The sequence below is a fragment of the Gigantopelta aegis genome, chromosome 2 (genome assembly GCF_016097555.1).
Source record: "Gigantopelta aegis isolate Gae_Host chromosome 2, Gae_host_genome, whole genome shotgun sequence".
In the NCBI taxonomy this organism is placed as follows: domain Eukaryota; kingdom Metazoa; phylum Mollusca; class Gastropoda; order Neomphalida; family Peltospiridae; genus Gigantopelta; species Gigantopelta aegis.
The window spans coordinates 11,373,865-11,399,419 of record NC_054700.1 but is presented as its reverse complement, the minus strand read 5'-3'; the positions used below and the strand labels follow the sequence as shown (position 1 = coordinate 11,399,419).

Sequence of the window (25,555 nt, the reverse complement as noted above, 5' to 3'; positions counted from 1 at the left end):
TGTTTTGAATACTACATGTACATGTACAATGTATATAGTTATAGATTCTGTGTAAACGAACTCAGATACATGGTTTACACACTGTAGGTAAACACGTTTCTCCCATCCCTAGCCATGCAAGACAGGCGTATTCCATGACGTCAGCCCATGCGGAATAAACCGGTCTTGCATGACCACATGACTTCCATTGTTTGAGCTGATATTAACATTGGGTGATGTCACGTAAATGGAAAAATAACACAAGAAATGCTTTTTATTATTCATAAAAAACAGAGAAACCTGCTGTCATAATGAAATTATACTATCATTTTCGGACATGGACACATATGAAGGATTCTTTTAGTATACACATACTACTGTGTCATGGTGTTCTTTGCAGTGGTTTGTCATTAAACGAACATTCCTTTCCTTTGTTTTCAATACTACATGTATACATAGGTATAGATTCTGTGTGTATGAGCTCTGATACATGGTTTACACACTGTAGGTAAACACATACATACAATGCTGTGTCATGGTCTTCTTTGCAGTGGTTTGCGAACATTCCTTTCCTTTGTTTTCAATACTACATGTATACATACATGTAGATATAGATTCTGTGTGTATGAGCTCTGATACATGGTTTACACACATACATACAATGCTGTGTAATGGTCTTCTTTACAGTGTTTTGTTAGACCTGTCACCACTGCATGGTTGACCTCAGATCACGATGTTGACACACTTAGCTGAATCATGGGTATAATAGCCACACATATTTATATTTATGGATGTGAGTCCACTGGGTCAGGTTTTGTTATCGTGGGTTACAGTAAGGTTTGTTCCACGAATAATGGGGAGGGTGGGGCAGTTTTGTTCAGAACCCACTGCATGTACAAAAATAGATGAAATAATTAAAAAAAAAATTCTTTGGCGGAATGAAATTACATGTAAAATAACCATAGGCATCTGAAGATACCAGTAACTAGATGTGGGACCATTTACTTGTGTATACTGATAGAAATAAATAAAGGATCACACAGATAGCAACAAGAAATAATGACTGCATCAAAAATCAAACATATTGTCCAAAGTTGACTGGGAACATACAGGCATTCATCAGTACAGACATTCAATCCCACATTACAACTTGGTATGAAATACAGACATTACCACACTAGTAGTGAATTAAATTTGGTCTGCAATTCGATGTGTTCCCTTATTTCTTTCCATCAGTATATATTAATTTGGTGTTAACTTGGGGATGGGTGGTGGAGGGTGTTGTGGTATCTTCAAAGTTAGGAGATGGGGGAGGTGTGTGTGTGTGTGTGTGTGGGGGGGGGGGGGGATGCCAGTGCCAACCTGGCCATCTGCTTCCAATGCCTATATGATAATTTAAAATTAATCATCTAGAAAGTGATCCACAGACAGGAAAGCACATACCATGGCCTTTAAATGTCCAGTTGTGGTGCAATTTTAAAGTAGTCCTTTTAAAATAATTTCATTAGCTGTGTGTATTAAAATGTTTAAAAAAATTAACTTGATTTACATGTACATATTATATGTATGGTGTACATTTACAAATAACATGCATACAGTTAAAACGTTACATTTTGTTATGTTGTAAATGTAAATGATGTTATTGACGAGAATTGCCCATCCCTTTCCACACTCAATGATTCATCTGTGGATTCATGTGGTACATTGAGTCCGTGATAACAGAACGTACATACATGTATTCACACACACCAGTTTAAAGCTTCAAACTCTAAGTATTTATCTCCAGTATTTCTCTCTCTCTCTCTCTCTCTCTCTCTCTCTCTCTCTCTCTCTCTCTCTCTCTCTCTCTCTCTCTCTCTCTCTCTCTCTCTCTCTCTCTCTCTCTCTCTCAAACAATCATATTTTTTTAGTATTTTCATTATGCAGAACACAGCGTAATTTTTTGTTTTTACATGTAGTTAAACAGTAAGGGCCATTCCAGAAATACATGTATTCATGGTGTAGGGTAGCAAGGATGTACATTTTTTTTTTTATTGTTGCTGAATGAATATGTCATAAATTTTACAAAAATAACTGACTCTCTCCCCCCACCCCCACTTTCCATGAGTAATAATTCCAGGACTAACCAGGTTTTATATTTCTAAACTAGTTCTACAGAGACAAAGGATCATAAAAAGAACAAAGAAACATAAACAAAAAGTAGACGCATAAATGTACACAATGAGTTTAAGTGAAACCATTGTTAAGCAACCATTCATAGGAGTGTAAAAATTAAATGTCCCTTTGTAATTGAGGGGTAGGGGGTGGCATACAGCTCATTCGGTAGAGTGCTTGGCTGAGGTATTTGGGTTGAAGGTTCAAATCCCATCAGTATTTTTCTCTGTCCCAGCCAGTGCCACCTCAGGGCTTCTAGATGATGGTAGCCCCACTCCCATGGCTAGTGATATTCAGTGTTGGGCTAGTAAATAAATACTATTGCCATGCCCGACGGCTAGTGAACCTTTTTCGTCAAATGTTGCAGTTAAGTCTGTTTTGTAAATTGGAATATCCTGCCCTCACCCTCCAATCACCCCCCACCCCCTAATGTTAGTGTTTTTAAGCTCTATCTCCCTCTTTAGGTTACATATCCAATTATTATTATTATTTAATAAAATTGTATTAACTTAAAGTAATGTCGGGCTGGTGAATTTTAATCGTAGCTAGTAAATGTTTTAAATCGCCGATCACAATGGCTAGTGGATTTTATAAAAATTCTAGAAGCCCTGGCCACCAATATGATTGCAGCCATGGTATATCAAAAACTGTGGTGTGTGTTGCCCCGTCTGTTGGAATGTGCATATAATAGATCCCTTCCTGCTATTGGAAAAATGTAACGTGTCTCTGAACCATGGTAATTTTTACATATTGTCTTAGAGAGGAAACCCGCTACAATTTTTTCTCATTAGTTACAAGGGATCTTGTACATACACCATCCCACAGATAGGATAGTACATACCACAGCCTTTGATACACCAGTCGAGGTGCACTGGTTGGAACGAGAAATAGCCCAATGGGCCCATTCAGTTACATTGATGACCACTATTAGTTTAATGTCAAGGAAAGGTTCCGTCCATGACCTCATTCCAGAACTATGGCCGGGACGTAGCCCAGTGGTAAAGCACTCACTTCATGTGCAGTCGGTTTGGGATCGATCCCCATCGGTGGAACCCAGTTCAAATTAACTTGGTCTCCACAAATCCTCGATAGGGGTGGGACATAGCCCAGTGGTAAAGTGCTTGCTTCATGTGCAGTCGGTTTGGGATCGATCCCCATCGGTGGAACCCAGTTCAAATTAACTTGGTCTCCACAAGTCCTCGATAGGGGTGGGACATAGCCCAGTGGTAAAGTGCTTGCTTCATGTGCGGTCAGTTTGGGATTGATTCCCATCGGTGGAACCCAATTCAAATTAACTGTGGTCTCCACGAGGCCTCGATATGGGTGGGATGTAGCCCAGTGGTAAAGCACTCGCATGATGCGTGGTCGGTTCGGGATCGATCCCCATCTGTGGGCCCATTGGGCTATTTCTCATTCCAGCCAGTGCACCACGACTGGTATATCAAAGGCTGTGGTATGTGTTATCCTGTCTGTGGGATGGTGCATATAAAAGATCTATATGTCAAAATTACCAAATGTTTGACATCCAATAACTGATGATTAATAAATCAGTGTGCTCTAGCGGTGTTGTTAAACAAAAACTTTCTTTCCAGAACAGACCTGAACATGTGGAAGTCTTACATTTCGGTTACTATCATCTACATCAGGGGTTCAAAATTTTTCAAAATCAGTGACAATCAGATATTCACTTGCCCCATATATTTTTCCACTTGCCCATACTTCTTAAGGTAACCAATTGTGTTACTCCTATTTAATTTAATAAGTGCTTAATAGTGTAATAATCTTGAAAGAATTCTTTTATGGCTGGCATTGGTTCAAAAATGTTTAGGGATTTTGGCCCATGTGTCATTATTGTGTGTATATTATTTAACATTTTGTGCCCCAAAACACTTCTCTGGGGTGTTTTTACCCTGTTAATAGCTGAGAAAAGTCTCTCGCAAACAGCCGTGGCAGGGCTCAAAGTAAACATGAGCTCTGTTTCTTTTCAAATGTTTTTAAATAGTGCAGGGTGTACATCGATTGCAGCCTTGTATTTTTAACTTATTGAGCATAATTTATTTGTTAAAAACTATTAATAAAGCAGAAAAAAAATATATACATGTATGCTTAGAGGGCATCGCACCATCACGATTATGACGTAGGGCTAATGAAATATAACTTTACCTTACCCGTTCATTTTACACGAACGTAGATTTACATTTGTAAAGTACTGAAAAAAACCCCTATCAAGTATGTTCTGCTACAAGGTTTATTATATCTAAACTAAAATGTCTTGCAACTTTTATAAGAATACAGTTCATAATATTTAGGCTCTGTTCAAGTGAACTCGGAAATTATAAACTTGCTTTACGCCCCCGTTCATTTGCAAAGAGCAGATTCAGGAACCACGTTAACGTCTAATTTAATTTGAATATGACAATTTTAAACTGTATCCCACCTCATTTACCATGTTTGCAAGGATTAAACATTATGATTGCACACACAAGGCATGTATACTTTATTTTTATATAAGCTGTAAAGCGTATTGGAAGCTATTTCCAAGTTTGAAGATCATCAAACAGATTACTTGTATGAATTCAGTCGAACGTTCAGTGGCGGAAATTACCGATCTTAGTCGATAGTAAAAGGTGAATAACTCTAAAAGTTGTTATCGAACTTTTCAACACATTGTTTTCCATTGTGGTGTGTGAACACATTGGCAAGAGTTCCGATCATTCCAGCATTTAAGGTTAGGGTTAGTTCTCCTTATAGAGCTATGTAAATGCTCGCAGGATCGGAACTCTTTCCAAAGGTTTTACCGAAATTTGTAACAAAATAACAAAAACGGTTTTAGGGGTTACATTAGTCACTTGTCATCGGGCATATGCAGTTAACATAATTACTTGCCCGGCATGAAAATTCCACTTGGCATGGGCGTCGGGCGATGGGATTTTTGAACCCCTGATACATGTACGATTATGGTAGACTGAGCTTCTTTAAGAATTTACAGTAATATCGGTCACAGGTTCAAAAACATTTTGGAAAGACTAGACCAAGTGTAGAAATGATGCTTTCTACTTGACAATCTTTGATTACATGAGATGCATTAATGCTTTCAGAATGGCTGGTCTGTTGGATAAGAGCAAAAAGAAGAAAGATGGCGCTCATCTATCTGAGTGGTCGAGAACTGGTAGCTTTGTCAATAAACCGGATCACGGATGGATTCACCCGGATCAGCAGTTAGAACCAGATGCTGGCATCTGTTACGGAGTTAGGGTGAGTTGGTTTGATCCACTCTGCATGACGACCTTTGTAATCCAATGTGCTCAAAAATAGTAACTTAAAGTTTTATTAGACACATACCTGTTTTGCTGCCTGTGGTAATGTGCATATAAAAGAAACCATGATGGTCAGTCTTAAAAGTATGCACATGTAGCCTGGTGTGGGTTTCCTTTATGTTTTTCCCTCTTCTCTTTCTTTTATGTTTTTCTCTCTGTCCATTTGTCTCTTTCTCCCTCCCTCTCTTTCTCCCAGTCTCTTTCCTCTCTCTTCCTCTCCGTCTTTATCTCTGTCTCTGCCCCCCCCCCCCCCCCCCCCCCTCTCTCTCTCTCTCTCTCTCTCTCTCTCTCTCTCTCTCTCTCTCTCTCTCTCTCTCTCTCTCTCTCTCTCTCTCTCTCTCTCTCTCTCTCTCTCTCTCTCTCTCTCTTGCTCCCTCCCTCCCTCTCTGCCTCGCTCGCTCGCTCGCTCCCTCTCTCGCTCCCTCTCTCGCTCCCTCTCTCTCTCTCTCTCTCTCTCTCTCTCTCTCTCTCTCTCTCTCTCTCTCTCTCTCTCTCTCTGTCTCTCTCTCTCTGTCTCTCTCTCTCTCTCTCTCCACCCTCAACTATTACATACATGTGTTTTATTGTTTGTGTACTATACAAGTATGTTTATAAGATTTGTTTTCAAACTATAATTATGATAATAAATTACTTTCAAATTATTATTATATGTTTTTATTCTCAGTATATTGGCTGCATTGAAATCAAAGAATCTATGAAATCACTGGACTTTGAAATAAGAACTGCGTTAACTCGGTGAGTTGGTGTTGCAATATCCTTAATTATAAACAGTTTTAGGACACCAGTACTAACTGGATAACTTTGACAAAGTGACTGTTTTTTTTATAGGTTTATAGGTTGAGTTTATTTACAGTTAAATTATCCTACTGCCCCCTTTCCTTTCTCTCCTTTGAATTCCATCTCATTTCTTCCCGATATGGCAACTCCTATCTTTCAACTTCTTTCGCTGTCCACCTCCACATCCCAGTCCTGGTCTCTCCAACCGCGACAGGTGCTTGCCTCTTGTGGCTATCTGTGCCACACACCTGCCATTCCCCATCAGCTTTTTAGCTGTGGGCTTAGTCTGACCACTTCGGGGAGTGTTCAGTAGTTACTTCTGGCATTGTTAAGAGGCACTTGTAACCACCTACTATGCACCCCTACTACCGGCAGTCAGTACAAACAGTATTTGTCAAAGTTCAAACAAGAAGATAAAAATGTATTATGATGATAAAAAGAGAGACGTGTTTACACCTAATCACAATAGGGAGGAGGGTGTGGTTCAGTAGTTAGAAGAGCTAGTTCCATTATAGTGGGGTTGTAGGATCAATCCCTGTTGGTGAACCCATGGCGATCAAACCAGTGCTTCATAACTGTAATGTCAAACATCAAAGTATATGCTGTCCTGCCTAAGAATATGGATGATGGTGTGTTATGGATGGTTATAAGAGGATTAAATACATTATACCCATGGTGGTTCAAGGATTGGGATGTGGATGTTAAAGTGCAGCAAAAGAAGTTGAAAAAAGCTGCCTAATCGGAAACTGAAAGGCGAGAAATGAAAGGGAAGTGGACTACAGTGACACCTCATAAAACGGGACCCTCTATAAACTGGAATTCCCTCAAAACCGGACATTTTTCGTGATCCTTTTTTAAATATCTGTACAGAAGGGAACCTCTCTAAACCGGATACCTGTTAAAACCAGACTTTTACTTGGTCCCGAGGGTGTCCGGTTTAAAGGAGTTTCACTGTATTTACTTTTAGGAAGTGTTATGATAGTGCTGTCAGTGTTGTTTTCAGATCATTCCGGTTGTGAAGGGTTGCAGTAATTGTTCTGTTGTGGATGAAGGAAGATGTAACACAATACATTCTATTGTTGGTGAATAAAGACAATACGATAAATTGTTTATGACATCTAAATCAAATCCTGTCCTGGATGGAGGAGCCGGCTTCAGCCGCCGACACCTGCGTCCATGACAAGCGTGCGCTACAACAGTTTGTCTGAATGTGCACGTTAAACACTATGACCTAACCTACAGTGGCATACCTAGGGTGTGGCATGTATGGCACGTGCCCTGGGTGCCACTTAAAAAGGGGGGTGGGGGAGGGGGGGGGCGTCACTAAGCAGTTTCTATTAAAGTCAGACATTATCTAAAAGATGGGTGTCAGATGTTTGGACAGGGGTGCAATTTCGGTGCTTGCTATAGGCGCTATATTCCTTAGATACACCACTGCTGATCTGACCTAAATAAAAATTTTGATATTAACAAAAGATTTATATCTAATTGTAAATAGAAAGAATGTTTAGTTCAAGCAGAAATACTGTGTCTCAATTCTCAGTCATTTGTTCAGTTTGAGCACAGGAGTTAGTGTTAGATGTAGGATAAGATATAGGGTTAGAGTTACATGTAGGATAAGATATAGGGTTAGAGTTACATGTAGGATAAGATATAGGGTTAGAGTTACATGTAGGATAAGATATAGGGTTAGAGTTACATGTAGGATAAGATATAGGGTTAGAGTTACATGTAGGATAAGATATAGGGTTAGAGTTACATGTAGGATAAGATATAGGGTTAGAGTTACATGTAGGATAAGATTTAAAATAAACATTCAGGAGTACACCGTATGTTCTTGCATATAATTAATGCTGCGTTGGAACACATTCCCAAGTACCGGCTTTGGTGGTGTAGTGGTTACTGTATCGGACATATATTGTAAGACTGGTACATGTAGGTATTGGGTTCGCTTCCTGTTACCGGCTCCAACTCATAGTGAGTGTAACGACTCAGTGGGTAGGTGTAGCAGGCCTCATAGTGAGTTTATCGACTCAATGGGTATGTGTAGCAGGCCTCACAGTGAGTTTAACGACTCAGTGGGTATAGGTGTAGCAGGCCTCATGGTGAGTGTAACGACTCCGTGGGTATAGCTGTATCAGGCCACCATAGTGAGTTTAACGACTGAGTGGGTATAGGTGTAGCAGGCCTCATAGTGAGTTTAACGACTCAGTGGGTATAGGTGTAGCAGGCCACCATAGTGAGTTTAATGACTCAGTGGGTATAGGTGTAGCAGGCCTCATAGTGAGTTTAACAACTCAGTGGGTAGGTGTAGCAGGCCTCATAGGTAGTTTAATGACTCAGTGGGTATAGGTGTAGCAGGCCTCATAGTGAGTTTAACAACTCAGTGGGTAGGTGTAGCAGGCCTCATAGGTAGTTTAACGACTCAGTGGGTATAGGTGTAGCAGGCCTCATAGTGAGTTTAACAACTCAGTGGGTAGGTGTAGCAGGCCTCATAGTGGGTTTAACAACTCTATTGGGTATAGGTGTAGCAGGCCTTATAGTGAGTTTAACAACTCAGTGGGTAGGTGTAGCAGGCCTCATAGTGAGTTTAACGACTCAGTGGGTAGGTGTAGCAGGCCTCATAGTGAGTTTAACAACTCAGTGGGTAGGTGTAGCAGGCCTCATAGTGGGTTTAACAACTCATTGGGTATAGGTGTAGCAGGCCTCATAGTGAGTTTAACGACTCATTGGGTATAGGTGTAGCAGGCCTCATAGTGAGTTTAACAACTCAGTGGGTAGGTGTAGCAGGCCTCATAGTGGGTTTAACAACTCATTGGGTATAGGTGTAGCAGGCCTCATAGTGGGTTTAACAACTCATTGGGTATAGGTGTAGCAGGCCTCATAGTGAGTTTAACAACTCAGTGGGTATAGGTGTAGCAGGCCTCATAGTGGGTTTAACAACTCATTGGGTATAGGTGTAGCAGGCCTTTGGATTTCACAGTAACTATTGTTTCTGGTAGCGTGTCGGTAAAATCACGGAACCTAATTTTGTTTCCCATTATTATTATATAGAGAGTGACTATTCGACAAAAAATAATATATTAAACAGTTTCCGATGTGTTCCCATGATCACAAGGCACGGAACCGAAAAAGTGTCTACAAATCCTATGACCTGTGTAGGTATAAGGCCACTACAGTGACTTCTCTCTCACTAACCACTCACAACTAACCCAATGTCTTGCATAAACAGCCCAGATAGTAAGATGTGGGCCCAGGACAGTGTGCTTGAACCTTAATTGAATATAAGCATGCAAATAAGTACATGATTGGTTAAACAACAACATCATTATTCCCAGGTGATTTTGGTATACTAGTATCAGTGTTTCTGCCAGAAAGAAAGTTTTGGCTATGGCGCTATGGAATTGCATATTTACAATGTGTGTGCTGAATGTAACCACAGTTGACAGAATAAAAATGGGTTAATTTTAAGGTTAGGGTTAAGAAAATCATATAGTAGTGATAAGAGTCGTTCAATTTTGTCAAAAGGTCAACTTAAAAAAAATTAAATCTGCAAAAAAATCTGGGTATGTCAAAATATCCGTTTTACCCTCTGGCAGAAACCCTGAGTATGACAGTCTAGTCTTGTAAATAGTTTTATAATGTAGGTTTATTCAGATCTTTGTATACTACAAATTTGCAGGATTGTATATGTTACATCTTTAATAGACATCTTTAATAGACTTGCTATTACTGTCATGTTGTTACAGGGACAGACCCTAGTTTCAGCCCATGAAAATGCACATTAAGTTTAGTTAAAGGGACAGACCCTAGTTTCAGCCCATGAAAATGCACACTAAGTTTAGTTAAAGGGACAGACCCTAGTTTCAGCCCATGTAAATGGACACTAAGTTTAGTTAAAGGGACAGACCCTAGTTTCAGCCCATGAAAATGCACACTAAGTTTAAGTTAAAGGGACAGACCCTAGTTTCAGCCCATGTAAATGCACACTAAGTTTAGTTAAAGGGACAGATCCTAGTTTCAGCCCATGTAAATGCACACTAAGTTTAGTTAAAGGGACAGACCCTAGTTTCAGCCCATGAAAATGCACACTAAGTTTAGTTAAAGGGACAGACCCTAGTTTCAGCCCATGTAAATGCACACTAAGTTTAGTTAAAGGGACAGACCCTAGTTTCAGCCCATGTAAATGGACACTAAGTTTAGTTAAAGGGACAGACCCTAGTTTCAGCCCATGTAAATGGACACTAAGTTTAGTTAAAGGGACAGACCCTAGTTTCAGCCCATGAAAATGCACACTAAGTTTAAGTTAAAGGGACAGACCCTAGTTTCAGCCCATGAAAATGCACGCTAAGTTTAGTTTATCTACAAATCTGTAACACATTTGGATAAAGTTACATTTGAGTGAAACATGAGTTTGTGACTTTGAAATGCTGAAATACCCTGTAAAAATAGACTAAAACGTGACTCCATAACTATTACTACTCAGACGCACATGCATTTTAAAAAAATATGAGAAATCCATTTTGTGATATTAAAACACCGGGATGACCAAAAACACTTTGAATGTATGGAAATTAATAATCTAAACCATAAAATCTAAATAAAGTATGATTACAGTTATCAAAAATGGCTACAATAGTCAAAAATATTCCTTAGTGTTTAAAAACTAGGGTATGTCCCTTTAAATACTAGTATAATTGCTTTTGTCTTCTGTTCACAAAGTTCATGTCTTGTTGCATTTGAGAGAGCATTGAGACTAAACAAAATCTGATACATCTACTGAACTTCAAAGGCTATGTACATTTTATATGCACCAACAGACACACACAGCTAAAGACTGCTTAAGAAAACTTCTAGGTGTTTGATTTGCCATGTTTGTTACAAACTACTTCCTCATTCATGCTGTTATCTACATACACAGTACTGATTAACTCAACAACTCTGTTGTAACATGACACATTGGACACGTTTTTGTACTTGTCAATGAGACGTCTACAGTTACATGTACAGTAATACCTCTATAAACTGGACACCCTAGGGACCAAGTAAAAAGTCTGGTTTTAAGAGGTGTCCAGTAAAGAGAGGTTCTGTTCTGTACTCACATTTAAATAGAGACTGAAAAATGTCTGGTATTAAGAGGTGTCCAGTAAAGAGAGGTTCTGTTATGTACATGTACTCATATTTTAAACAGAGACACTGAAAAATGGCTGCTTTTGAGGGAATGCTAGTTTACTGAGGGTTCTGTTTCGAACGGTTTCACTGTACTGTGAAACCTGATTAAACAAGAGCCAAAATTATTTATTAAATTTAGCTTTGAAATATAATAATTATACGTACATTGTAACTATATGCCCATAAAAACTACAACCAAATAATTAAATTTTCTAAAAGTCTTTTGTGGATGACCGATAAAATTGGCTGTGTTCAGTTGAGGTGAACAGTCCATAATGTTATGCCAGGCTATGTTGCCAACAAATTTGTTGTCTTTGTGAAAACATGCCACTGTCTTCATGTCTGGCTGATGACAGTCAACATGCCAGTGGATTCATGTCTGGCTGATGACAGTCAACATGCCACTGTCTTCATGTCTGGTTGACACTAGATAATTATGAGATTAAGGAATAAAGTAAAATATTGGACTGGAGTACTCGAGGGTCAAGCTCTACCTGGACCCAAGTACCTGACACTTACACTAGATGATTATGAGACTAAGGAATAAAGTAAAATATTGGACTTGAGTACTCGAGGGTCAAACTCGACCCGGATCCGAGTACCCGACACTTACACTAGATGATTATGAGACTAAGGAATAAAGTAAAATATTGGACTGGAGTACTCGAGGGTCAAACTCGACCCGGACCCGAGTACCCGACACTTACACTAGATAATAATGAGACTAAGGAATAAAGTAAAATATTGGACTGGAGTACTCGAGGGTCAAACTCGACCCGGACCCGAGTACCCGACACTTACACTAGATAATAATGAGACTAAGGAATAAAGTAAAATATTGGACTCGAGTACTCGAGGGTCAAACTCGACCCGGACCCGAGTACCCGACACTTACACTAGATAATAATGAGACTAAGGAATAAAGTAAAATATTGGACTCGAGTACTCGAGGGTCAAACTCGACCTGGACCCGAGTACCCGACACTTACACTAGATAATAATGAGACTAAGGAATAAAGTAAAATATTGGACTCGAGTACTCGAGGGTCAAACTCGACCTGGACCCGAGTACCCGACACTTACACTGCATCATGATGAGACTAAGGAATAAAGAAAAATAGCATTGTGCATCTTAATTCCAGCGATGAACATGGATGCCAAATCATGCCATTGTATTGCATTCCATTCAGTCGACTTTTGTTTTCCCTTCATGTCTCATAGCCCTATAATTTAACTATCGTCAAGCATGTGACAAAATTATGTAAAAAAAAAAAAAATAAAAAAAAAAAAAAAAAAAAAAAATAAGAGTGCTCCATCTTGCATGTGTACTCGAGTGTCTTGCTAGACTAGATCCATGCCAGAGTACTCGAGTACTCGTGGAGACCCTAATACTTTAAGCAAAAAGCTGTACCGTAGTTTATGTGTAATATAATGATAAAAACACCCAAAAAAACACCCAACATCCAGCAATATATTCATTTGTACGTGTAGGGCTGAACATGCTTTGCACTTGTTAATAACTCAGGTCATTGTCGTTATTTATTTGTGGCTCTTTAACAACTGTATCATTTCATTGATAGTAAATTTTATCCTATAACTTACCCATACTACATGTATCTACAGGGCTTCTAGAATGTTTGTCAAATCCACTAGCCATATGATCAGTGGTTTTAAAAATTCACTAGCCCTACTTTATTTTAAGTTAATACAATTTTACTAAATAATAACTAGTTAGTGATAATTAGATATGTCACCTAAAGAGGGAGATGGAGCTTAAAAAAACTAACATTGGGGGTGAGTGGCAGGATATTCACATTTACAAAATAGACTTAACTGCAACATTTGACCAAAAAGAATTCACTAACCGTTGGGCATGATAATGGTAGTTATTTACTAGGCCAACATTGAATATCAGTAGCCATGGGAGTGGGGCTACCATAATCTAGAATCCCTGGTATCTATGTGATAAACCCATTTGATATTTACCATTATTAACTTGGTTAATAATATTTTGCTGTCAATAGGTAATTTGTTTACAACCAACAAGACTTATATACTTATATGTGATGTCATATTACCGGTGAGGCAACTTCAGAACTTTGAGTTACTAAATATCTAATTAAAATGTTATTTTAGAAGTGTTATGGGATAAATAGAATTCACTACTCATGTTTTTTAATGTGTAAAATATCAACCTCGTCTAGTTAATCGGTATTTGTCTCGGCAGAGTCTTGACAAATACTGATTAACATAGACTCAATTGATATTTTCCATATTACAAAACACTCGTGACGAATCGTCTGTAAATGTACATTTATATGTTTTATTTCCAGAGAAGCTATCAACCTGGTGGCCGAGGCTGCAGGACTGAAAACTGTTTCCAAGAAGAAACGAGTATGAAAACTTTCAGTAATTGGCACTAGTTTATGCATGAGACAGTATTTCAAAATCTTACATAACCAGAAGTCGGTTCACTTGATTTTTTTAGCTACATCTATGTAACCAATTGTTTGAGAGGGGGGATGTAGCCTAGTAGTAAAGCGCTTGCTTGATGCGCGGTCGGTTAAGGATCGATCCCCATCGGTGGCCCCATTAGACTATTTCTCGTTCCAGCCAGTGCACCACAACTGGTGTAACAAAGGCTGTGGTATGTACTATCCTGTCTGTGGGATGGTGCATATAAAAGATCCCTTGCTGCTAATCGAAAAGAGTAGCCTATGAAATGGTGACAGCAGGTTTCCTCTCTCTCTATATCTGTGTAGTCCTTAACCATATGTCTGATGTCATATGACTGTAAATAAAATGTGTTGAGAGCATCATTAAATAATTGTTTGATTTAAGTGGATTGTATATGACATTATTTAACCGGTCAGTTATCTACCCCTAACACACTTGAATTACAGTTCTGTATTACAAGTACATTGATATTCAAAAGATAATTGAACTAACTGATTTTGCAATGAGAGTATACTAAAATCAGTGTAGCACAGTCTAAAATATGTGCACCACTATTTTGAAATGCAGCAGTAACGTTTCTGTGATGGTTCCAGGCCCTAACCTAGAATTGAAAAAGTAGGAGAAGTGACTTCTTCCTTCCCAGAAATAAAAATATGTGAAGTGAACATTTATCAGTGCATTTCTTAACGTTTCACCAGTTTCTGTGTTTAAAATTGCAAAAATTCTTAATTTTACACTCTAATCGTAATATTTCGATATAAAATACTACTTCCGGAAATAAATATTACGGCGACTTCAACTTCTCACTACTGCCAATAACTTGGCGACTTTAGCTTACTTTCGGCGAAAAGAATGCTCATTTCACCCTCAAGATTAGGGCCTGTTGCATAAATTTGAAGCTTTTTAACCTTCATGTGAAAAAGTATGAAATGGATAAGGTATGAAATTTATGTAATTTTTACAAATGGGAAATTTTAAATTTTCATTCTTAGGTGGAGAAGAAAATACTGAAAATGATAGGCGACAATCCGTACATGCACTATGCCGGCTCCAACGTTAACATGACCATTACCACCGATACCATCAACTTGATGGTGATGGAGTCAGGGGAGGTAAGCAGTGTTGTGCATTTATTTATTTATATGAGGGGGCAGGACGTAGCCAAGAGGTAAAGTGCTCTCCTGATGCGCGGTCGGTCTAGGCTTGATCCCCGTCGGTGGGCCCATTGGGCAGTTTATCGTTCCAAACAGTGCACCACAACTTCAATCTAATTAAAATTAGCTCCACTATTACATGTGGATCTAACAGCAGCCAGTTGGAGCTCATGTCCACCAATCAAAACCTTACTTGCAGAATCATGCCAGTGACCACAACTTATATTTCAAAGGCTGTGGTATGTGCTATTCTGTCTGTGGAATGGTGCATATAAAAGACCCCTTGCTACTAATGGAAAAATGTAGCGGGTTTCCTCACTATGACTGTCAAAATGACCATATGTTTGACATCCAAAAGCTGATGATTTTTAAATCAATTTGCTTTAGTGGTGTCATTAAAAAACAAAAAACAAAACAAAAAACGCAACGTTAAAGGGAGATTCCTGAGTTTGATGCAATTTTTAAGATTTTATCAACTAACAGAGACTTTTTAACGATTGTAATTACATATCAAATATATTTTCTGCATAAAATATCAGTGGCTGTATATTAAACATGTTTCTGATTGTTCTAATATTTGTACTAGGTTAAATTTCCTTTTATTTCCTAAAATATAGTTTTTTTGTACGTACGAAATTATTTGAAGACAAAATCCAGTTTGGGCTTCTTACAAATATTAAGATGACCAGAAACACATTGAATATACATACACTGATATTCGAAATAAGAAAATATATTTAATATGCAAGTTTAATCGTAGAAATATTTTATCAGTTGGAAACATCTTACAATGCTAAACTCAGGAATGTCCCTTTAACTTTGTTTATTTATATGTACCCCTCACTAATACTATCTCTAACATAGACTTAACCTTCACTGTTGACTCTTTATGTTGATTGTAATGGAGATAAGCAAATGTAAACATGACTATCGTGATGATAACAGAACCAGGCAGGGTAAGCTTATAGAGATACCTGTATGGCCATCATGTTCTTACCATTGTTTTAATAAGGAGGTATATCTGTCTCTGTCATCCCAGTAGATTAAAAATGATAATTTTATTAAATACAGAATGTCATACACAGAAGTGGAATTTAAGTAAATTCATTTGTGAAGCACTTAGAATTCGAGAAGTACATGTATTCTGTAATTGTTAATAAAAGTCATTTGGTTAGTATGTATAAATATTATGATTGGTCTACATATTTCATTTATGTATGTGTAGATGTCTGCACTACTCTTCTTGTAACAGGGTCGTCAACCCTAACAATGAAACCAGTAAAAAAAAGTAGATAAATAAATGAGGTACATGCCTGAACCTCTTTTGGATAGAAATAAACTAACAGTAACAGTAATAAGGAGATAAACCAATACCAGTATGCAGACCTAGAATTGAAAACAGCCAAGAGGAGTGATTATTTATTAGTGTCTCCTAACATACTTTATGGGGAGCCATTTAAAATATTACCATATTTCTCACACGTGTATATTGAGCACTGAAATTTATTCCTTTTGTAGTACATATACTATTTAAAAAACCCACAGACAACAATAACAACAAAACACACTAAGGAGGGAGAAAAATCTCCATCCTTAAACTAGTTCTAGAATAATGATGGGGAACCAGGGTGATAGCTAACCTTAGGTCTCACTACACAGTTCGCTTCTGAGTGAGAGTTCATTCATCACGGTCCAGTATAGTTCCTAATTGTGACACATGTTGTGGTTCACATATTCACTTATAGGAATTGGCAAAGAATTAAAACAATATGTATGTTTAATGATAAGCCTTCTGGCTGTATTTTGCCCATGTTATTTTGTAATATTGTCCATTGACTTTTTGGGACATGGTGTATAGCACAAGAGATGGCCGGAGTGAATAGTTTAATGAATGTTCGGACCAGTACTACAGCCAGATGCGGTCATATACATGTAGCAAAAAACAGATGGAAATGTTCTTAATTTTGGAGTGAAAATAAATTCTTATACTGCAAAACGGGTATTATTCGCGAATGTGTAATTTTCGCGTTTTTAATTTAACCGCAAAAATTACTCGTACGCAAATAATAAAATCCATTAGAACAAAAAAACAAAAACAACAACAAACAGTTTAGCAATTTTGGCATGCTGTTGATTTTTGGAACAGACATTCTTACTGGTATTTTTAAGCTGTGAATAAACATTTAGAAATTAGTATAATGAGCCATTTTTAATTGGCCAATCAAAATAAGGGACACAAATGGTTTCGTAAACTTCCGAAAAAATGTCATTGACAAGTGACAAAAACAAAAGAGGTAGGCGTTTTTAACAACCGGTGTTTAAACATTAAAACAAGATTACTAGTACAAGTGTTTGTCTTTATTTCACACTTTCTGGAAAGTTGATTGAACCACATCCTGGATTAATTTCATTAGTGTGGTCGCCGCTTGACATGCGGCTGCAGCACTTAGCGGAGTCGCTCAGAAAGGGATAATATTACGTATACCTCTGTTGACCACTCTAGTGTCGATTTAATGTTATGTACCAAAGTATAGTTTTGTACGTGTTAGTAATTTAAAAAACAAACAAACAAAAAAGAAAAAACAAAAACCATGACACCGCGAAAATTAAAAACCGCGAACTGCCTTCATTTTTGATATCACGAAAATTTACTGTCGCAAATAATACCTGTTTTACAGTATATTGTACATTGTATGTTCGCAATGGTGTGTTTTGTTAGTGCCAACGAGAACCTGTTCCATTGGCAATCTTCATTTGAAGTTGTACAATTTGACATGGATTTCAGTAGCAGATGACATCTGTGTAGTGAGACTTTAAATCTGAGGTTTAATATGACAGTGCAGGTCATCGTGTTTTCAGAGGTACTGTCTGTTTAGTAGCATTTTTCACAGAACGTTACTTCTGATCATTCCTTTATACCTGTTTGTTATATGAATTTTGGTTTTCTTTCATTACATCAGCATGGATTTTTCTTCCTTCATAATTTGATACTTGATTATACTGAAAGTGCTATATTTCTTATTGTTTCAGATTATTGCAGATCACCCAATGCAAGTTGTATCATTTGCCTCTGGAGGGGATGCAGTAAGTGTTTTTTTCTTTATTAATAAAACATTTGTAAGGTAGTTATTTAAACACTTTGATTCTAGTCAGGATGGAACAGAAACAAAAAGTGCTTTTAAACCTTTTTATTTATTACTCCCCTATTGATCCAACCGGAGGGGAAAATAGATTTCATTTTTGTCTGTGTGTCTGTCCGTCACATAATGTGACATAGTTGTTTTTTTCTGCAATACCTCAAGATAATCAGCTGAAATTTTGTACTATTACAGATCAAGTATGACCTTCATGGTGATTTACCCATTTTTTGACATGGTTATGGCCCTTGAATTTATTTAGGAAATATGAAAATTTGTTGGGCTCGGTGGGGGGGGGGGGGGGGGGGGCAAGTATTGCTTTAGCAGTATTCTCAGAATGCTTGTTTTAATTAAAAATAATATATTGTGATAAAAAGTTTAAAATATCTAAAAGGCCTGTTTTATCTTAATCATGGTAATGGTAGTTGACTTTACGTGGATTTGTTTTTTCTGTTATTCTAATGCATGCAATGTTTAAAAAAAAATAGATCTATTTATCGAAATACCAAATTTATCTGTTGAATATTGTAGGAGACGTTGGATTTTGTTGCCTATGTTGCCAAGGATCCCAGCAGAGGGCGTGCCTGTCACGTGTTGGAGTGTGGGGGCGGTTTGTCTGAGGACGTTGTCACGACGATCGGACAGGCGTTTGAGCTGCGCTTCAAGATGTACCTGAACAAGAAACCGAAAGCTGTACAGCTGACTGACATGTGAGTAACTCGCCATGTAGAAGATGACCTTTAAATTAAATATATTCAATTATCTTTGTGGTAGAAGGGGAGAGTTTTTTTTGCAAATAATGTTTTTTTTTTTTTTTTTTTTTTGGCAGAATCAAACATGCTGTGTTGTTTGTGTAGGACAATGGGTTAATTGTTACTGTTTGTAGTTAAGGAGAGAAGTTGATATAATGACCTTGTACCTCCACATGAATCATTCAAACTCTCTCAGGCTTGGAACCAGTACTGGGATGTGAATCTAGTACCTGCCAATCTTAAAGGTCCTATGTCAAAGTTGAAACTACAATATTTTGTTATTTTCACATTTATTTGTAATAAATAACTACAAATTAATCGATCCCATGCATAATCTTTCCATAATTAACTCTAGAATAATAATTTTCAAAAATCTTGCATTGGACGATAAGAGGGGTTTTCCGAATAATTTGTGGCTAAATATAGCATGGCCACCATCTTTGTTTCTTTTGTCAGTTGACTACATAGAATTCTAAGTGAACTTAATGCATTGAATGTGTACATATAAAAAGAGAGACGTCACTAGTTAATGCATGCGACACTCTCTCAAGATTCCCTCTTAAAATTATATTTTTTCTACTAGTAAATGGAATTATTTAGTTGTATTTTTTTATAGACATATAGCTGAAGGTATAAAGATGAACTGCCATTATTGCAACTTTAACATAGCACCTTTAAGTCTGATGGCTTAACAGTTACACCACTGAGGCCAGTAATAGTACCTGTACATATTAAAATTTTGTTCATATCGGCCATTGACATTCTGATGTTATTGTTTTGGTATTGATCGTTTGAAACTTGTCTTGTCGGATTTTGCATACTATTCTTAACGGTTAATGTAAATTTACCTTATTTTATGGACAATAATGTGAAATTGAACAAATAAATAACATTTTCAGGCGGGACAATCCTTCGTTTGAAAATTCCAAGTGGGGAGAAGAACAAGATTACTATAATGACAGACCAGGAGCCTGTCCCCCCTCTCCTCCATCCGTCCCCCCGATGCCAGAATATAATACTCCAAACAGTCTTCCAGTAAGTATTTCCCCCATAAGTGAATATAATACTGCAATGTTCTAGTAAGTATCCCTCCAATGACCAAATATAATAGCAGGGAAAATTTTGTTTTCAAAATATTGCTTAGTAACATTTCTAGTCGATTAAAAAAGATTAGCAACAACTGTTTAATTATTTAAAATTGTGTGGCAGTCTCTGAATCGTTCATAGTGATACTGAATAAAATGTTCCCTGAACAGTCTTTCAGTATTCCCCCCACCTATGACTGAATTTAATACCACAGTCTTCCAGTCAGTATTTCCTAACATGATCAAATTTAAAGGGACATTCCTGAGTTTGCTGCGATTTTTAAGATCTTATCGACTAAAAGAGACTTTTTAACAATTGTAATTACATATCACATATATTTTTCTGCATAAAATATTAGTGGCTGTATATTAAATGGGTTTCTGGTTGTTCTTATATTTGTACTAGGTTAAATTTCATTTTATTTCCTAAAAAATTTTTTTTTCATACGTACGAAATTATTTGAAGATAAAATCCAGTTTGGGCTTCTTACAAATAATATTAAGACGACCAGAAACACATTGAATATATAGCCACTGATATTCTAAACAAGAAAATATATTTAATATGTAATTTTAATCGTAAAAATATTTTATTAGTCAGAAACACCCCAAATAGGCTCCTAGTAAGTATTCCACTGATGAAAATGTTAGTAACCTTCTTAACATAGTCTATATAACCTTGACTTATTTCTGTGTTTGTAAAGCATTGTGGGTTTTTTGTTGTTCTCTGCAGGTTGGTATGTATGTGTCGGTGAAGGACAAACCGGGGGAAGCGGTGTATGCTGAACCTAACAAACCGCTGATAGACCTGTCTGATAGTAAAGTGTACGACAACACTCCAGGTTGGTTCACAGTTCTCATTTGTGCTTTAGAATATAGTATACAAAGTGTCAGATAGCAAAGTGTACGACAACACTCCAGGTTGGTGCACAGTTCTCGTTTGTGCTTTAGAATATAGTATACAAAGTGTCAGATAGCAAAGTGTACGACAACACTCCAGGTTGGTTCACAGTTCTCATTTGTGCTTTAGAATATAGTATACAAAGTGTCAGATAGCAAAGTGTACGACAACACTCCAGGTTGGTGCACAGTTCTCGTTTGTACTTTAGAATATAGTATGCAGAGTGTCAGATTTTACCTATTTTATTTATGGAATTCATCTTTGTACGCAATATTTAACACAATGTTTGTATGGTGGTCTACTGGATGTGGGTGCAAAAACATCCTTGCAAAGTGCAGCATTGGATAAGTATAAAGAAAAAGCGGTCAGAACAATGAGAAACTATAAAACGGGCCTTATCATATTATAGATTTGAAAATTGTAATAAGATTAATTCACCTGGGACCTAATTCACAAAGCTCTCTGAAGCAACATCACATCATCCTTGCAAGTCGTTTTGCATTGCACTAGACATTGCAAAGTTGTGCAGAGATTTATCAAGTCTTTCTGTTTGTCCGAAGATAGGCTCCTTCCCAAAAAGTTAATGGCGCTGAAAATTCCCAGTTTCTATCATAATGGTAAAAATCCCCAATATTTATAATTAAATATGTCTGCCCTAGTAAATTAATTCAAACAGTAGTGCACTGCATCAAGTGAGGAGTCTGAAAAATATCCCACATATGATTTAGTCACGCTAATTTTTCCATGACATGGGGACCCTGGCATAAAATGGTGGGCGGGACGTAGCCTAGTGGTAAAGCGTTCGCTTGATGTACGGTTGGTCTTTTAATCGATCCCTGTCAATGGACCATTTGGCTATTTCTCCAGCCAGTGCTCCACAACTGGTGCAACAAAGGCCGTGGTATGTACTATCCTGTCTGTGGGATGGTGCATATAAAAGATCCCTTGCTGCTAATCGAAAAGAGTATCCCATGAAGTGGCGACAGCAGGTTTCCTCTCTCTATATCAGTGTGGTCCTTAATCATATGTCTGACGCCATATAACCATAAATTAAATGTGTTGAGTGCGTCGTTAAATAAAACATTTTCTTCCTTCCTGGCATAAGATTCTGGATAAATCCCTGTTGTGAGATTTTGGTGAATTAAACTCCAGTTGTTGTGGTGGATTTTTTTTTTGGGGGGGGGGGTGGGGGTTGGGGTTTGGGAGCATGTTTTGTTTCATTTTGCAGTACAAACATTTGTTCAGTTAGCATTTGAAATTTTAGATTAAAATGTTTTCTTGTTCTGCTTTAAACTACATGTAGGTTATTGGTTAAGATGTTTCAACTACTTCAGCACACAATATGAACATCCTTGTTTTCAACATCGGTGGTGTGAGGCTGTAATCTAAATCCCTATAACATAGTACACAATGTTTGTCTTGCAGGAAGTGCTGATCAACATAATTTGGATTCATGCTGTAATGTGTACGACAACAAAGCCGGCGTGACAAACGAAAACAAAGAGAACATTGTCTACGACAACAAGGAAAACATGTCAGCTGAGCAGGCATCGACCGGAGCGATAGATCCATTTGACATGCGTACGAATCAACATTTTACTAATTTTATCAACATTTTACTAATATTTACCAAGATTTTACTAATTTTATTAACATTTTACTAATTTTATCAATATTTTACAAATGTTACCAAGATTTTATAAATTTTATTTGCCATTTGTAACAATGTGTCTTAGCAGAACCTTTTTGCAATACCAGTGCCTTATCAGAATGAAATATAATATGATTATTTAATTACAGATCCGTTTGGTCATAACTTACTAGAATCTTTTCCCAGTTCTGGTGCCTTATCAGAGTCAAATGTAACATGATTACTTAATTCCAGATCTGTTTGGCCGTAACTTACTAGAATTTGTTCCCAGTTCCGGTGCCATATCAGAGTGAAATGTAATATGATTACTTAATTACAGATCCGTTTGGTCGTAATTTACCAGAACCTATTCCTAGTTCCGTGTCAAATGGTGAGATCAATGGGAAAATGGACAATCCAGCCCCGACGTTCGAAGAATGGTTTCATGGCCAGTTATCAAGAAAACAGGTACATAGTGTTATAGTGAAGCACAATAATAACAGCATACCATATGTAAAGTGATAGACCGTAGGTTTTAAACACTATGACATATTTTTCACTATTAAAACTGTTTTTGATAATTTAAATTAGGAGTACTTACATTTTATTGTTTAAAATATAAATTTTCGTACACCTGAAGTGGTTTTGGTCATTCAGATGTTTGCAATACCCCAAAATGTATTTTTCATAATTCTAAAAACTCATGTGCATAGTACACAGGGCTAGTGTAAAATGCAAACCCAGTAGCCCGATGGGCTAGTGGATTAAAAAAAACAAAAACCCGGCTAACTCACAATAATTGTTTTCCACCACAGATGTCTGTTTGATAAATGTTCTCCTGAAATTGATCATTGCATAATATCAACAATTCAATCAGTACATATATTAACTGAAATCATCTGTTAGATCGACCATTCAAAATTGCTCCTAAATTCCTTCATCAAAAATGTGCACCCATTCTCTTTGGCTTAATCCTATGAGACGTTCCAAATTCCATATCACCATACCACCCTCCGCCTGTTACTGGCTACGGTCGGGACTGCTGGTGCTCTCTTGCACCTGCCAGTGCAGGCAGTTCCCCCTCCTACCCACCCCACCTTTCCTGTCCTGGAAGGAGGAGCCGGCCTAGGCCTGCACCTGTGCCCAGGACAGGTGTGCGCTACAACAGTTTGCTCTGAATGTGCACGTTAAACAATTCCATCCATTCATCCATCTGTTTGATGTATTTTTTTTATTACCCATATGGGCAGTCAGATGTGGGTGAATATATTTTCTATCTTTCTCTAGGGAAAGATAGAAGCTATCTTTCCCCGCTGCCCTCATGACGTTAGTTTGGTGACGTCATCGGTTTCCTCGACTGTCAAACTGAACACTGTTGAAATCGTTTAAGCAATTTGTTCTTGTTAACAATTAAACATGCTCTAAACTAATTTCTTTGTAGTTCATTCACTTCCCACTAGAAACATCAGTTCATTACAAATGTGACTTCTCTTGCTTGCATTTGATTTGTGTACCTAAAGATAGCTTTTGACGTCATTGCCTTTCTTTCGTGACGTCATCAGTTTCCTCAGACTTTCACGTCTTGTCTTATAGTTTGTGTCATGTAAGAAGTTTAAGGTTTATGTTTCTAAACTATTTACACTATGGGTTATAAATACAATAACCCACTTGATACTCAGAATTAAAGATTATCTGTCCCTCATGAAATTAATGTCAGTCACTCACTAAAGCTTGGGACTGACAACATTAATTTCACAAGGGACAGATAATCCGTAATTCCTCGTAACTTGTAAAAAAGTAAAGTATTTTTAATTTAACAACGCCACTAGAGCACATTGATTTTTTATCTTATCATCGGCTATTGGACGTCAAACATATGGTCATTCTGACACTGTTTTATTTTAGAGGAAACCCGCTGTCGCCACATAGGCTACTCTTTTACGACAGGCAGCAAGGGATCTTTTATTTGCACTTCCCACAGGCAGGATAGCACAAACCATGGCCTTTGTTGAACCAGTTATGGATCACTGGTCGGTGCAAGTGGTTTACACCTACCCATTGAGCCTTGCGGAGCACTCACTCGGGGTTTGGAGTCGGTATCTGGATTAAAAATCCCATGCCTCAACTGGGATCCGAACCCAGCCTGTAGACCGATGGCCTAACCATGACGCCACCGAGGCCGGTCATAACTTGTAAGTTATTGTCTATATGATTCCTGTTTGTGTTACAGGCGGAGGAGCTACTGGAGGAGGATGGAGACTTCCTGGTCCGTGAGAGCAGCAACAGTCCGGGTCAGTATGTGCTGAGTGGACGCCAGCATGGACACGTTAAACACCTGCTGCTCGTCGACCCAGAGGGAGTGGTACGTCCATTTAACAGTTCTGGAATTTCATAGTCGTCTGTTCGTTATCGAGTAGATTAGGGCCCCTACGCAGAGATGGATCTAAAGGGGGGTGGGGTGGGGGGCGGGCCCTAAATTTTGTGATAGTTATAATTTTATTATATATTTTAATTTTTTAAGAATTCGGGAACTTCATAGTTGTCTGTTCATTATCATGTGGATTAGGGCCTCGGGGGGGGGGGGGGGGGGCCAGAGGCCTGTACACCCCCCTCTAAAATTTTATAGTTATCATTTTATTATATATTAATTTTAATGTTTTTTACAATCTCCATCCAAGCCTCCTCCAAAGTTCCCATGGAAATCTACCTCATGTCACTGCCCTCCCCCCCCCCCCCCCCCCCCCCCCCCCCCCCCAATGGATTTTCTGGAGTCGCCACTGCTACGTGTCAAAATATATTAGACTCCGGTACTCGAGGCTCAAACTTGACCCAGACCCGAGTACTCGACACTTACACTAGATGATAATGAGACCATGGAAAGTAGCAATATGGATCTTAATTCCAGCGCTGAACATGGACGTCAAATCAGGCCATTCTTTTGCATTTAGAAACCGGTTGATATGTTCAGTGTTGTTATTGCCTTTGTATTGCATTCCACACATTCGACTTTTGTTTTCCCTGCATGTCTTATTAGGGCTTC

General features: G+C 37.9%; 1 protein-coding gene across 2 annotated transcripts in view; it reads left to right on the top strand.

The window, feature by feature from the left end:
- LOC121381149 (SHC-transforming protein 1-like) overlaps positions 1 to 25,555 on the top strand; it is a 47,947-nt gene that overhangs the window by 11,601 nt on the left and 10,791 nt on the right. For both annotated transcript variants that reach the window (XM_041510322.1, XM_041510313.1), the window contains exons 2-12: positions 5,232 to 5,388; positions 6,115 to 6,185; positions 13,733 to 13,793; positions 14,849 to 14,968; positions 18,041 to 18,094; positions 18,679 to 18,857; positions 19,799 to 19,934; positions 20,718 to 20,826; positions 22,311 to 22,466; positions 22,856 to 22,983; positions 24,746 to 24,877. In XM_041510322.1, the coding sequence (XP_041366256.1) occupies positions 5,233 to 5,388; positions 6,115 to 6,185; positions 13,733 to 13,793; positions 14,849 to 14,968; positions 18,041 to 18,094; positions 18,679 to 18,857; positions 19,799 to 19,934; positions 20,718 to 20,826; positions 22,311 to 22,466; positions 22,856 to 22,983; positions 24,746 to 24,877 (1,302 nt within the window). In that variant the 5' untranslated portion in view covers position 5,232. The remainder of the gene's footprint in view (positions 1 to 5,231; positions 5,389 to 6,114; positions 6,186 to 13,732; positions 13,794 to 14,848; positions 14,969 to 18,040; positions 18,095 to 18,678; positions 18,858 to 19,798; positions 19,935 to 20,717; positions 20,827 to 22,310; positions 22,467 to 22,855; positions 22,984 to 24,745; positions 24,878 to 25,555) is intronic.